This window comes from Equus caballus, chromosome 6 (assembly GCF_041296265.1).
Source record: "Equus caballus isolate H_3958 breed thoroughbred chromosome 6, TB-T2T, whole genome shotgun sequence".
Classification (NCBI taxonomy): Eukaryota; Metazoa; Chordata; class Mammalia; order Perissodactyla; family Equidae; genus Equus; species Equus caballus.
In genome coordinates this window covers 86,637,194-86,652,268 of record NC_091689.1, presented here as the reverse complement: position 1 = coordinate 86,652,268, position 15,075 = coordinate 86,637,194, and the positions used below count along the sequence as shown (strand labels likewise).

The 15,075-nt window shown below is 39.6% G+C and overlaps 1 protein-coding gene across 1 annotated transcript in view; it reads left to right on the top strand.

Moving 5' to 3' along the window:
• Window positions 1–91: 91 nt before the first annotated feature.
• Window positions 92–15,075, top strand: part of SARNP (SAP domain containing ribonucleoprotein) — a 41,339-nt gene continuing 26,355 nt past the window's right edge. The window contains exons 1-4 of the mRNA NM_001309411.1: window positions 92–146; window positions 8,899–8,998; window positions 10,972–11,018; window positions 11,242–11,309. Coding sequence (NP_001296340.1) covers window positions 111–146; window positions 8,899–8,998; window positions 10,972–11,018; window positions 11,242–11,309 — 251 coding nt within the window. The 5' untranslated portion in view covers window positions 92–110. The remainder of the gene's footprint in view (window positions 147–8,898; window positions 8,999–10,971; window positions 11,019–11,241; window positions 11,310–15,075) is intronic.

Genomic DNA, 15,075 nt, shown 5'->3' with positions numbered 1-15,075 from the left:
GTGGGAGTAAGAGTGGCAGCGATTGGTCGGCCGTGGCTGGCCGCGCCCCGGCGGGAGCTCCTGGAGGCGGAGGCAGCGGTGGGGGCCCGGCGGAGTGGAGGGGTAACAAGATGGCGGCGGAGACGGTGGAGCTCCACAAGCTGAAGGTAGCGGGAAGGGGGAAGGGCTGGGCTGGGCTCTCCGGGGACGGAATTCCGCCGGTGGCTTGCGCCTTTTCCTCCGTGTTCTCTTTCCGGGCTTTCTCACTGCGTTTTCCGGCTCCCGCCGTAGTTCTTTTATTTTGTGCCTCCCATTTTTCCCATCCGCCTTCCCTAATTCCCCATTTCTCCTCACGGCAGTGTCTTGTTATTCCGGCTCCTTTCTTCGTGTCGTCCGTCACCTTTCCCCACCGGGTGGTGCAAGTGCCTTCAACCTGTTATCCTCCGTCCTCGTTTCTCGTCGGAGCTGCATTACGTCAGTGGTCCCCTCCTCTTTGCCCCACGCCGGACCCAGCGCCCCATTTTCTTCCCCGGCTTGATGCTTTCCTGTCTGCTGTCCGAAGCTGGGATTCCCGTTAGCACACGATGGCACCTTTGTGTTTTCTATCTCTGTGAGTCTCAAACGTGATCCAGAAAATGCTTCCGCTCCTTTTTTCAGGCGGGGTTGCGCCCCCGGGGCGAACTTTGAAACCTGAGGAGAGGCCTCGGAAGATAGGCCTCCGCGTGGAAGCCTGGGTTTCGGAGCCCTTAGAGTTAGGAGAGGCACGCATCCCGCCGACGGCAGAGTTTTTCTCTCACGCGGTTCTCCGTCCGCCGGCCTCCCCCGCCGCGCCCCCTGCCAGACAGACAACTCGCCCAGAGCTGGGATAGTTTGGAAAAACATTGCCAAGGTTAGGGTTCTCTCTGTCCCGTTTCATTTCGCGCACGGACCCTGCATCTGTTGGTGTCTCCACTGGGTGACACTCTTAACCACAGAAGCCGTTGTAAGTTGTGTCTTTTGAGAATCTTGGTAGCTTTCTCACATTTAGATACTTATTCTCCTGGAAGAGAAAACTAGTTTCTTTTAGGGTGAATTAAGAGAATATCTTGATTAGTTGTTTATTTGTGGTTTCACAAGTAGTTTTCCCATCGCATGTTTTGGTCATGTTTTGGTCACATCGTTCTGGCGACCTTGGACAAACCAGGCTGTTTTAGCCTAATCCGAAAACTGATCCTTTGGAGCTTGATGAGCTTAAAAAAAAACGTGTAGGGAGAGATCCTTTTAGTCACTTATTGGTTGACACCAATTAGCCTTTCTGTGAAAGCTGATAGATTTCTTACTCTTGGATTCTAAATTATGCTAGTGGGTTTTTGTGTTATCTTGGAGTTCCTGTTAAGTTAGTTGTACTGAAATGTGTAGATTACATCAGTAGTCTCTTAATATCACAATAAGTAAAAAAACCTGAGCAGTCACCTCCATTATATGTATGGTACTTACATAAATTATGTACTGCCATCTTGTTGTCTATTTTATAAAAGATATACATAAAAGGAATTTTTGAATGAATAAGGAAATATGAGTAGAAGATCTAATGTTTTCTTCCAATTAATCCCATTTTTGAAACTCCTGAGGTAAGTCACCAGTCTTGTGACTTACATTTATGGATTTTGTGTTGGTTTGTGGAGTTCCTCCTTCCATGAAATCTGTATTTGTCAGGTCTGTATTTGTTTTTATGTGTGTGTGTGTGAGGAAGATTGGCCCTGAGCTAACATTGGTTGCCAATCTTCCTCTTTTTTTTTTCCCTCCTCAAAGTCCCCCAGTACACAGTTCCATATCCTAGTTGTAAGTCCTTCTAGTTCTATATGGGAGGCCCCCACAGCATGGCTTGATGAGCAGTGCTAGGTCTGTGCCCAGGATTGGAACTGGCCAACACCCCTGGCCGCCACAGTGCAGCGTGCAAGCTTAACCACTTAGCCATGGGGCCGGCCCCTTAAATTTGATTTTGATTGGATAATGTCCCTTGACCTGATTTCAGGTGTTATAGACTGAGAGAGCATGAGGCACTCCTGACAGCCTGAAGAGGATTCACTCTTTTAATCACTTTTGCTTGTCTTTGCTTTTTCTCTAGAGCACTTCTTAACCTTTTGGAGGTCACAGATATCTTTGAAACTCTCATGAAAGGTATGGACCCTCTCCCCAGAAAAAGGCCTTTACACATACTTTGCATGTGATTTGAGGGGCTTCATAAAACTACCTTGTAACTCTGAGGCGTCCGTAGACCTCTGGTTAAGAACCCATGCCTTTAATTTTGACTTTTAGGACAGTTAACGTTTAGTTCCACTGTTGATCTTGATGGAGTGATCCTGAGTTTGGGGTTGACTTAGGGTTTTATCTTTTTTTAAAAAAAGTCTTTCCATTCTTACAAAGAGAATTGGCATTAGTAGGGTTCTCAGAGGAAAGGAACAAACTTTGAAGTAGGAAGGAAAAATATCGTCTATTTGAATTGATACATAAGTCCACATCAACTGCAAATTTCTGATGATTCTGTAGAAATGCAGTTATTCTAACACAGTTGGAAAGAGACTGAATTGTGGGTGAAGATGCCTTGAACTGTAATAGTGCCAGATCTCCAGTCAATGGTGCCAAAAGGGACTACTGCAGAGGAGAGAGCCACAGGGGTGTACTAGTGTCACACTGTTGAGAACAGTGAGACATTTGTAATATCGAAGCATAAAGTGCGTATATGTAAGTGGTTGAAGATCAGAAAGGAAAGTGGGCGAACTGTGTGACTATAAAGAGAGATTGGAGTGATATTGAAAAGGGGCTTCTAAGTTGTGTAAGGCATTCAGTGTTTGTCATGTAGGCAGGAGGTGGGGCGCCTTTGGAAATCTGAAAGGGGGAGCTGGCATGATCAGTTTTTCTTCTTCTGGCCGTGCAGAGGATGGGGTCTGGAGAGGGAGAGATTTCACCAGTTAGATTTTTATTGTAGTGGTCACTCCCCTGCTTAAAACCTTTTAGTTATATCCCTGCCAATCTCTTCAGCTTAGTTTCTCACAGTCCAACCACAGTGGCTTTATTTTATTTCGTTCCTTAGAATGGCTGTGTTCATTAATTGCTGACACTTAGATAGCATTTACTATGTGGCAAGCACTGGTCAAAGCTATTTACATACATTAACTGATTTAATTCTCACAGTAACCCTATAAGATGGCTCTATTATCCCCATTTCAAAATGAGAAAAACAGAATCTCAGAGAGATTAACTGAGTAACTTGCTCTAAGTAGCACAGCTAAGGGGTGGCTCGGATCTGGGCAGTCTGTCTCCAGAATTCATTTTCTTAATTGCTATGTACTACTGCCTCTCCTTACTTCAGAATCCAGAACTTTTAACACGTGCTTTTAGCTACAGTGCTCCTCCTACCTCCATCTTCCACACCTTTGTCTACCTAACTACTAGTTGCCCTTCAGGTATCAGTCAAACATCACGTACCCAAGAAACCCTTCAGTGGGATAGGTTCTCCCTATCTACGCACATGGTCAGAGCACTTTTATAGGACTCTGTATTTTTTTAGTCAGTTAAACATTATGTATATAATTAGTGATTACCTTGTTTCCCTACTAGATTGTAAGTTTCATGTGGTCAGGAACTCTTTGTTTTGCTTATGATTGTTTCCCTGTATGTAAGATAATGCTTGACACGCAATGAGTACTCAATAGTTATTTGTCAAGTGAATAAACTTAGTAAGACCTGAAATAATATAGTGGTTGTTAGAATGAGAATGAATTTGAAAGAAATTTGGGATATAGAATTGTAAGTATTTATAGATCAGTTGGATGTGGGAGGAATAAAAGATGACTGCAAGATTTAAGTAGTGATACCTTTGGTCTAGGTTGGGAGGAAGAGGAGAAGCCAGTTTTGTGCAGGAGAGAAGATTAAGTTCAGTTTTGGGCTTAAGTGTCTTTGAGACAGGCTCTTGGAGAGATGTAGTAGTCAGTTGGAAATGTGGGTTTCCTGCTCAAGAGCTGAGAGCTAATAATAAAGGTTTGAGACTTTTTAAAAAAATATTTATGGAATGCTTACCATGTGCCAGCTACCATAGGTGCTGGGGATACAGCAGTGAACAAAGCAGACAAAATTCTTACTGTCATGGAGCTTATACTTTACTGGGGGAAGGCACAATAAGTAAATAAGCTTTATAGTATGTCAAATAGTGGTAAGGTCTATGGCGAAAAAGAGGAAGGGGGATAGGGAGTACAGTGGGAAGAAGGACATTGTAATTTTAAATAGAGTGACTAGGGAAGGCCTCATCGAGAAGGTGATGTTTAAGCAAAGACGTTAAGGAGGTGAAGGAGTGAGCCTTGTGCAAAGTGTTATAGGAGGACTTTATAGGTGATCATTAGGACTCCGGCTTTTACCCTTGATGAGAGAGGAAACCAGTGATGGATTTTTGAATAGAAGAATGACATGTTCTGACTTAAATTTTCACACTTGACTACTTTGTCGGGGGCGGGGGGGGGGCGCATGAGAGCAGTGTCAGCACCTTGGTATTTAAGATTGGGCTTAGAGAGACCTGAGCTGGCATATTGGCTCTACTATTTTCTAGCTGTGGATTTTTTTAAGCAAATTATTGAATCTCTTTAGCCCTCATCTTCTTAATTTATAAAATGGTGGTATAATACCAACCACATAAGCTTGTTGTAAGGATTAAATGAGTTGTAAGGAAAGTACTTCCAAGTACTTAGCCCTTTGCCTGGCATGTATTAGTACATGAAAATGAATTTGAGTTCCTATTGTATGAAATGTTATAAAGAGTTAAAACGTCTCTGCTCTCAAATGAGTTTACTGACCAGATCGAGAGATAACAGATGAATCAAAATTCAAGATTAGTAAACTAGAAGAAATCATAAGGCAATGACTGATTAATGTCAAATGTATTCTGTGGTCAACTGATCTGTCTTTTCTCTGTAGGTTGGATGGGTAGAATAGAAAATGCCTTATTGATACTGAAAAATAAGATTTTTAGAATTAATTTTTGAATAGGTAATTCATGCACAAGTTCACAGTTCTAAAGGTACCAAAGGGTGTATGGTAAAAAGTTTCCCTCCTACACTTCTCCTCAACAAGCTGCTGCTTCCCAGATTCAACCAGTAACAGATAAGTATCAATTTATCTATTTCTTGTCTAGGCATCTTGTGTATATACATCATATGAGGTGGAGTATATGTGTGCATGTGCGTATTATTTTTTACATTAATGTTAGTATTCTGTATACAATGTTCTATAATTTAGTTTTTTTAAATAGCCTTATGGAGATATAATTCACACAATGTACCTTGCTTTTTTTAAATATGTTCTTTTAGGGGGCTGGCCCCGTGGCTGAGTGGTAAAGTTTGTGCATTCCGCTTTGGCGGCCCGGGGTTTCGCCAGTTCAGATCCTGGGTGCAGACCTAGCACTGCTCATCAAGCCATGCTGAGGCGGCGTCCCACACAGCACAACCAGAAGGATCTACAACTAGACTATACAACTATGTACTGGGTGGCTTTGGGGAGAAGAAGAAGAAGGAAAAAAAAAATTAAAAAACAGACTTTAAAATCAATCAATCACTTAATCAATATGTTCTTTTAAAATATTTTAAAGTCAAATGCATATAAAAAGGGGTAAAATTTGATATTATAAGTTAGTTCTTATTTCAGGCTTTGAAAGGTTTTTGTTCTATTAACGTAATTGTACCGAAATGAAATGTGGGAAAAGAAATGACTTCATTTTCAGCTATTTTTTGTTTTTACTCATCTATTTCCCTTTTGAAGTAATGTTCAAGTATATGAGCAGAACCCACAATATAATACCTGAAGTAGTACAACAATATATAAAAACTGTGTGTGACATTCTCATTTGACCAGAGAGGGGATGTGTAGGTACTGAGAAGACTGCTGAATGAGCCAGAGCCCTGAGGTTAGGGACTGGAGCCTGTGGGGGCTGAGATTTCAGTGACCAGAGGCAATGGCTAGGTCAGTGGTCAGCAGTGATGGGTGCTCTCCACACTAAACAACCAATTGTACCAGTCAGTCAGCTCCAAGTCTAGATCAGACCATACTAGATCAGCATCCTATGCAAAAACTGTCACTGGCTGTCCATTTTCCTGTTATCTGGAAATTTTTGTAAACTTTTGCCTATACCTAGGCACAATTTTGGAGAAGGGAGGAACAACTCTATTAGAGTTGAACTTTGAATTGCCTGAATATTTACCAAAAGATGTTGCTTAAACCCAAGGGATCGGGGCGGGGGGGGGGGGGGGGTGGAGGAATGGAAGCTTCTGAGGGAAGATTAGGAATTACAGGAAATAAAGCAGCTATAGTGCTTTGTAAAGAAACAACCAACACCCTCCAAACCCCCCCCCCCCCACATATATACATATACACATACTACAAATGATATGTTTAAAATGTTAGGTGATCTCTAAGTACTGGGGTTAGAAAAGACTTATTTTCCTCTATATTTTTCAGAATTTTTAAACTATTCTACAGTGAACATAATACTTTTATAACAAACCAAGAGAAGTTTTTAAAGTGTCACTGAAATCAAAAGACTTGTTCTCCAGGAAGCTGAAAGAAAATAAAGTGCCAACGTGGGAAAGATTGAGATTCTTACTTAAGAAATAGACCTTAGGATCACTTAGAGTCTAGATTCTAGATTACTACTATTCAAGGTATGGTCTGCAGGCATGTGCTGGTCCATGAACCATCTGTTTGTTACTGGTTAGCGATGAGATAAGTAAAAAAAATTGAGTAAGCTTTTAGAAACCTATAGCAGTTTGACATCACTGCTTCATCCAAGTGCATCATCATTTTTCTAGTGACTGGTTTTTATTTTTTTTTTTTACAAAAGCGTCAGTCCATGACCTGGTTGGAATATTGTAAAAAGTCAGCAACCCTGTCAGCCTACCTCTTTAAAGTTTATTGATTTGTGAAATTCAGAAATATGAGAAGAAATGATTCTGTCTAATCTTGTGTCTAATCCTTGATGCAGTGTCAGTATCTAACACTTATAAAGTGCTGACTAGCTGCCAAGTACTATTCTAAATGCTTTACAAATATTTGCTGGCTTAATCTTCATAACAATGCTATGCTATAGGTGCTGTTGCATTATCCCCATTTCAAGGGAAACTGAGGCACAGAGAGGTTAAGTTACTCACCCAAAGTTACACAGCTGTAAATGGTTAAGCTGGAATTTGAACCCAGGTAGTCTGACTTAAGAGGCCATGTTATGCTGTGCAGCCACTCCATACTTTTAGTGGGTTTACTTAGCATGTTTCTCAGTAGAGGGTGCTGTTGGCTTGTTGAGCAGGACACTTCTCCACACAGTATCCCTTCCTGCCTGCCCCACTCACTCAATGCCCCATCTGCCCAATCATTGTGGAGGAAGAAAAGCTCTCCTCTCCATTTCCAAATCCTCCCTTGATTGAAAACCTTCTAGAGATGCCCAGCATATTCCCTTAAAAGTTGTAAAGTTCTTTCTTCTATAGGAATATGCTTTCTAACTTCTACTGGGTGGTCTTAGATCTGTACTTCAAAACTGGTATTCTTTCAGGCCAAACATCTACTTGTGTATTGGTCTGCATATAGGATTTCTGGAGCATTTTTTTCCCTGCCTCTTTTCCTTGGATCAGCGTGTCGTTATGCTTCTTAAAATAAGAATCTAATAGAGCCCAGTAAGACTATTACATCATTTAATATAGATTCTATTTTTCAGTTACCCATAAACTAGAATTACTTTGGTGGCAAATCATACTGTTAGCCCTCTTTGTACTTGTAATCATCAAAAACCCTGAGGTCTTTATCCTTTGAGTTACTCTTGAGCCACATCTTCTCATCTGGTTTTTGAATAATTTGTTTTGAATATAAGTGTAGAACTTTATACATACACTTTATTCTTTCTGAATTGAATCTTCATTTTGGCTCATTGTTCTCCCTGAAGAGCATCGCTGCCCCCCTCCCCATTAGTTCTGTCAGTAATCTATCAATTCTTCCTCCTTGTATTATCTGCAAAGTTGATAAACATCTCTGTTATATCTTTAGTCAAATTGCTGGTTTAAAAGTCTTCAATAGGGAGCCAGCCCAGTGGTGTAGTGGTTAAGTGCGCAATAAGTGCGCATGTTGCGCTGCGGCAGCCCCGGGGTTCACCAGTTCAGATCATGAGTGCACACCTTTGCACTGCTTGTCAAGCCATGCTGTAGCGGGTGTCCCACATATAAAGTAGAGGAAGATGGGCACAGACGTTAGCTCAGGGCCAGTCTTCCTTAGCAAAAAGAGGAGGATTGGCAGCAGATGTTAGCTCAGGGCTAATCTTCCTCAAAAAAAGAAAGAAAGAAAATCTTCAAGAGAACTCTCTGGCATGCCATTAGATGTTTTTTTTTCCATTTTGACATAGATCCTTTCATTGATTCACTGTTGACATTAAGCTAGCCAACACATCACCTGATTCTAGGTCAGACTTGTTTGCACGTATATGGTAGATTGTAGTAAAGGATCTGGGAAAATAGATATTAAGAAGAATCTTCTTTTAGATAATTGGAATTTCTACTTAAAGATTCATTCTTTGCTTATACCAGCTGGTAAAGTAATTTTTCAGGAGAAGAAAAAAACCCTTTTTTCCCCTCAGAAATATCTAAAGAATTGTAATAATAAATAGTTGCATGAATAAATCAGAATTTTACTAAAATAGGATGTTTGTTTTTCACTATCTGTTAGAACAGTCCTCTTGCATATTGAATATCGTTAGGGGGCAGTGGACCATCTTTGAGGACCTAGAGGTTTGGTGGGATTAAGAGTAGTTTGGGATTGAACTTTCTTTTCTTTTTCTTCCTTGGGAGAACTATCTCTTATTTTCCCCCACAAGGTTCATTCTGTTAACTGAAGAAAAGCTTTATTCTTTTTTCTCAGCTTGCCGAACTAAAGCAGGAGTGTCTTGCTCGTGGTTTGGAGACCAAGGGAATAAAACAAGATCTCATCAACAGGCTCCAGGCATATCTTGAAGAGCATGGTGAGTGCTTTGTGGAGGCAAAGAGCGATGTGAGTGAGGGGATTAATTTTTAGGCTCTGCCAGATGAAATATTCTTTTCCTTTAGGTTGTTGGTGATGTAAGCTCCTAATTAACTGTACCAAGAAAACTCTTGGTCATCCGAAACAGTGGTTATAATGCAAAGAAATACTCTGTCCCCTTTACTTTAAGACACAATTTCATTTCAAGAAATTAGTTAAAAGGAAGTATGATAAAACAGCTATCATTAAACTGAAAATTGGAAGATTTGAATTCTAATTCTTCCTCTTATGCCAGAAATTTACTAGGTAACTTTCGACAGTCACTGTTTACATGGCTAAGTGTCTGTTCTGATCTATGAAATGAGACAAGTGTCTCCACCCTTGAAATCCATAAACCTGGGTAATCTCTGGTCTCTCCTAGCTTAGACAGTCTTTAATTTTGCCTTTTTAAAAAGAAAACAAGCACAACTTCATTTGAGGCATACTATCATCCCAGGTTGTACAGGTCCCCTCTCTAAATTTTTATTTGTTTATTCCCTATTATTCCCATTCTTTCCACCCCGACTCCCTCAGGCAACCATTGTAATGTGATATACATTTTTTGTCTTTGTCCTTGTAAACCATATAGTGTTGTTTCATGTACAGTATTTTTATATACTTGTCAATGAGGCAATAGCCTTATTTTATTTCTCACTTTTTTCTCTAAGTACTATGTTGGGTTTTTTGTTTTGGGTTTTTTGTTTTGGGTTTTTGAGGAAGATTAGCCCTGAGCTAACATCGACTGCTAATCCTCCTCTTTTTGCTGAGGAAGATTGGCCCTGAGCCAACATTTGTGCCCATCTTCCTCTCTTTTATATATGGGATGTCTACCACAGCGTGACTTGATAAGCAGTGCGTAGGTCCACACTTGGGATCCGACCCAGCGAACCCAGGGCAGCCGAAGCCGAACGTGCGAATAACTGCTGTGCCACCGTGCTGGCCCACAATCTGTTTTTAAAGATGTATTCGTGTGGCCTGTGGCTGTGTGGTTATCTAGTTTATTGATTCCAATTTCTGCATAATATTTTATGATACATGGACTCTACCACATTTAATTAATTCACTCAGTGACAGACACCTATATTGCCTCCTGAATTACTTTTTTCATGTTCCCTTCTATTCCTATGTGAGTCTTTCTGGGGTATATGCCCAGGAATGGGATTTCTAATTAACATCTATTCATAAATGTATACTTACTGTGACTAAGCATTGCCAAATTGTTTTCCAGAATTGCCCTATAACTTATACATTCGTCATCAGTATGTGAGGGTTCTTGTATCTCCTCCACAAACCTGAACTTGGCATTATCCTATCAAGTGGCTTAATTTTTGCCAATCTGTTAGTTTCAGTTTACATTCCTCTAATTATTAAAAAGTTTAAACATTTCTTATATTCATGGTTCTTTGGGTTTCTCCTTTGCCCATTTTTCTCTTGGGGTTCCCATCATTTGCTTGTTAGATTGCAGGCATTTCTTTTATATTCTATGTTATGTTCTTTTATATTCTAGTAACTATTCCCTTATTGGTTTCAGACACAGGTATCATCTTTGTCATTTTTCTCTTTTTCCATGTTGTCCTTCCTTAGTTTTGAAAAATCTGCAATACTTTGCATATTTCTTTGGCTTCTGGGTTTTTTTAGAAATCCTTAACCACCACTAAATCTTAAAGATACTCTCCCACATTGCTTTTTTTAATGTTATAGTTCGACCTCATCACATTCAGTTCTTCAGTCCAACTGGAGTTCAACTTTGCATTCATGTTAGGTAGAGAATATGCTTTTATCTTCTCCATATGGAGCAAATTTTATGAACATCAGTTCTCCCTTCATGATTGAATTTTACTTTGGGAAAGCACACTGATGATAATTTTAGCCTAAGTACAGTGATCACGATGGTGTTGTAGCAGGGCTTGACCTGAATATTTTAATATTCTTTAGCTGAAGAGGAGGCAAATGAAGAAGATGTACTGGGAGATGAAACAGAGGTGAGTTGGAGAGAGTAAGATTTGTCATTGGCCTGGCAATGTGCCGCTACCTTGGCCACATTACTTAACATCAGTCGTTAGAGGGCTAAATGCTAACTTGTTAGGGGAGTATAGAGGGGGAATGAAGGTTCTGAAAGACCCGATTCATTTTGGAGTTCTCAAATAATTCTTGATGGGTGTTTACTCTTGATTTATGTTAACCATCTTGTTTCATTGGTTTTAGGAAGAAGAACCAAAGCCCATAGAACTGCCTGTCAAAGAGGAAGAACCCCCTGAAAAAACTGTTGATGTGTAACTATCCCTTTTTTAAAAAATTTTTTTATTGAGGTTATGATAGTTTACAACCTTGAGAAATTTCAGTTGTACGTTATTGTTTGTCAGTCGTGTTGTAGGTGTACCACTTCACCCTTTGTGCCCTCCCCTACGCCCCCTTTCCCCTGGTAGCCACTCATCTGTTCTCTTTGTCTACATGTTTAGCTTCCACATATGAGTGGAGTCATACAGAGACTGTCTTTCTCTATCTGGCTTATTTCACTTAACATAATACCCTCAAGCTCCATCCATGTTGTTGTTAATGGGATGATTTTATCCTTTTTTATGGCTGAGTAGTATTCCATTGTATATATATACCACATCTTCTTTATCCACTCATCAGTTGATGGGCACTTAGGTTGCTTCCACGTCTTGGCTATTGTAAATAATGCTGCAGTGAACATAGGGGTGCATGAGACTTTTGGAATTGCTGATTTCAAGTTCTTTGGATAGATACCCAGTAGTGGGATGGCTGGGTCATATGGTATTTCTTTTTTTAATTTTTTGAGAAATCTCCATACTGTTTTCCATAGTGGCTGCACCAGTTTGCATTCCTACCAGCAGTGTATGAGGCTTCCTTTTTCTCCACAACCTCTCCAACATTTGTGTAACTATCCCTTTTTAAAATTTTTTATTTTTTCTGCTTTTTCTCCCCAAATCCCTGCCAGTACGTAGTTGTATATTTTAGTTGTGGGTCCTTCTAGTTGTGGTAACAACTATTCCTTTTTTATAATCTGAATAGAGAGCAGACAGTTCTAGGCTTTTGGGGGGTTTAATGTTTCACTCCGTTTACCTCTTAATACATTCCCATTGGGTTTTTCATTTCCCATTAGATCATACATTTTCAAAAGTGTCTACTTCATTCCAAGTACATGGTTGTAGTGAAGCAAAGTAGTTTGTCTCTGGGTTAGTAATAGATAATTAGGACCAGGAGACTTCAAGCACAAAGTTTCATTCTTCTAGCCTTGGTTGTGCCACCATAAGTAGATGAGTGTCTGTCTGTATAGAGAATCATACAGATTCTCAGGAGGAGGGTGCTAGCAAAGGTTATGTCTCTCTCGGGTATCACTGTATTCTCTATTCCTTTTTGATTTACAGTGGAGGAGGAGAGGACAAAGTACAAGAGTGGAAACTAGATCTTGATTTATTTAAACCATCCTGCAAGGTTGATCATAAACATCTTTTATTTGGGGTTTTTCCACAAATGTCTGGCTGTCTTGTACTTCAGCACATTAAGAACAGTGTAGTCCTTTTTAGCATTTTTGTTCCTCATAGCTGTATTAATGTACTTAGTTATAAAAGACAATATATGTACTGGTAAAAAGTGAAACAGTACATACAGGAGTATATAAATTGAGAATTTAATTCCCCTTTGTCCACCCCCATCTGATTTCCCAGAGGTTTTCAATATACTCTTTTGGACTATTTTATATGATGTGTGTGTTTATGTGTATATAGATATATACGTCCACGCACTATTCATATTGTTGGTTTCTTGTGTTTTTTCATATCTGGAGATCTTTCTATATCATCATATAATAATGTCCTTATTTAACTGTTACTTATGTACTAGGCAAAGTTCTAAGTGTTTTGCGTGTATTCTCATTTAATCCTCACCTCACCCCTATGAAATAAGAAGAATTATCCCAGTAAGTGGTGGGTCTCTTTTTAGATTGTTATCATGGGAAATCGCATGTATATACAGAAGTTATGAGATGATAGACCTCCATCTACCCATCACCCAGATTTGATAGTTATCAAATTAGAACCTCACTCTTTCTAGCAGCTAATAGTACTTTATTCTATGGATGAACAATAATTTCACCAGTCTCCTGTTGATGGACATTTAGATTCTTCATAATAGCAAAAACTACAGTGCTGTATGTCCTTATGCAACTGTTTTTATACTTATGCGGGTTTGTCCATAAGATAAATTCCTAGTAATGGATTTGATACATTACAGGGGATATGCATGTAATGTTTCATTAGATTTTGTCAAATATTGCTGCTTTCTAAAGCTCTTTAGTTATCTTCGTCATAGGAGGTTTACATGCTTTGAGAAAATGGCTTATGGGATAACTTTAAAATAAAGATGTTTTGGGGAATTCTGGGGCAAGAAGGAAGATCAGATAAATACAGTGATAATTGGCTTGTGTGGGTTAAAATTAATGAAGTTTGAAAATGTGTAGAAGTTCATTATCCTTAGAATTTATAAAATCTGTAATTCTCTTGGTTAAAGGACTTTAATTTTATTAATGAATTTCTAAACAAGGAAATTGAAAGTGTGTGGGGGTGGTGATTCTGCTTTTTAGAGGGATAGTTAGTAGTTAGACTCAAGTATATACAGAGATTCTGGGTCCTTATAGTTTGGAGAATGTTTTGCATGTGACTATGGATAGGAGAGAAATTTCTCATTACTCCCAGAATGTGTTACTTATTAGTTGAGCTTAATTGTGCCTGAGGGAGTTGGAACATAACAGAAGGAAACTTCCTCTCTGGGGTTCCGTTTCTGCCCTGAGGTTTACTGCAATGATGGTGCTTCAGGATGGGAATGTGGAGGAAATTATTAACCTGAGGTTGGTAGAGAGGACTGCTTTCTTAATGGCATTGGACTTCAGTTAAAACATTGGACTTCAGTTAAAACATTAAACTTCAGTGACCCTTTCTGCTAGAACAAGACAAGAGAGGGTTGGGGAAGGAAGGATGACCTGGAAGTGGGAAGAATTCAGAAATTTCTTTAAAAGTCAGAATATTCGGGGCTAGTTTAGGTCCTTTGAATATTCAAAAGGAGATCCTCTTGCTTAATCTTTGGCTTGATGTTCTCCAAAAATATACCTCTGTTTAGAGTTTGATTTTTTTTTTTTTTTTTTTCAAATTTTCCCCAGCCAAGGCAGTTAAATATTGTAAGTCTTAGTTACGGTCAGCAGGGGGCACCCATTGCTTATCTGTCAGTCCAAGGACCTCCAACAAAAGGATGGAGGAGAGAAGTAAGTTCCTGTTCCAGAATTGCTTCCTCTGAAAATGCCATTAAACCATTACTACCTTTCAGGGCATCAAATGGGAAAAGTGTCCGGGATATTGGAACAAAAGCCGCCCATGTCTCTAAATGAGGGACCTTAATGAGACTGGTTATGACCCACAGTTTTATGGGAGCTGTTTGGTGGAGGGTTAATGCCCTTCCATTTATTCTGGGTACTTCCGAACTTTGCCTCCCGCCACTATGGTCCCCCCTCTTTTGTTTTCCCTTAAACCTTTTGACTAGTAACTTACCATGTTTTCCTAATTCAAACTTTCCTTAGCCTTTTTTCTTCCTATGCCCTTCGGCATTTTTATTTGTCCCACTTTGACTATTCCAGCTGGAGCTACAGTCCCCATGGGAGAAGTAAGAGATTTGTAAAAGAAGAAAACCAGAGCTGTAGAGCACTCATTAGTTGTTGTTGTGATGAAAGTTGAGAGCTGGTATTTAAATGAGGGTTGGAGGAATAGTCATTAGTCCAGAAATAAATTTAAAGTTCCTAAAAGTAAATGAAATGGTTTCTGGTGTCCTTTGAGTATTTCCCTTCAGCCCCAATATATGTAACCAGACGTCTTTCCTGATTACTTTCTTATGCTTTGGCAAAGTAAGTTAGTCTATTTGAACTTTTATCAATAGATGACAGTTCAGGGAACTGAAGTTCTAATGGGCTTCATGTGTTTTTGGACTAAGGGGTGAGACAGGGAGATGGGACAGAGGACATGATTCAGG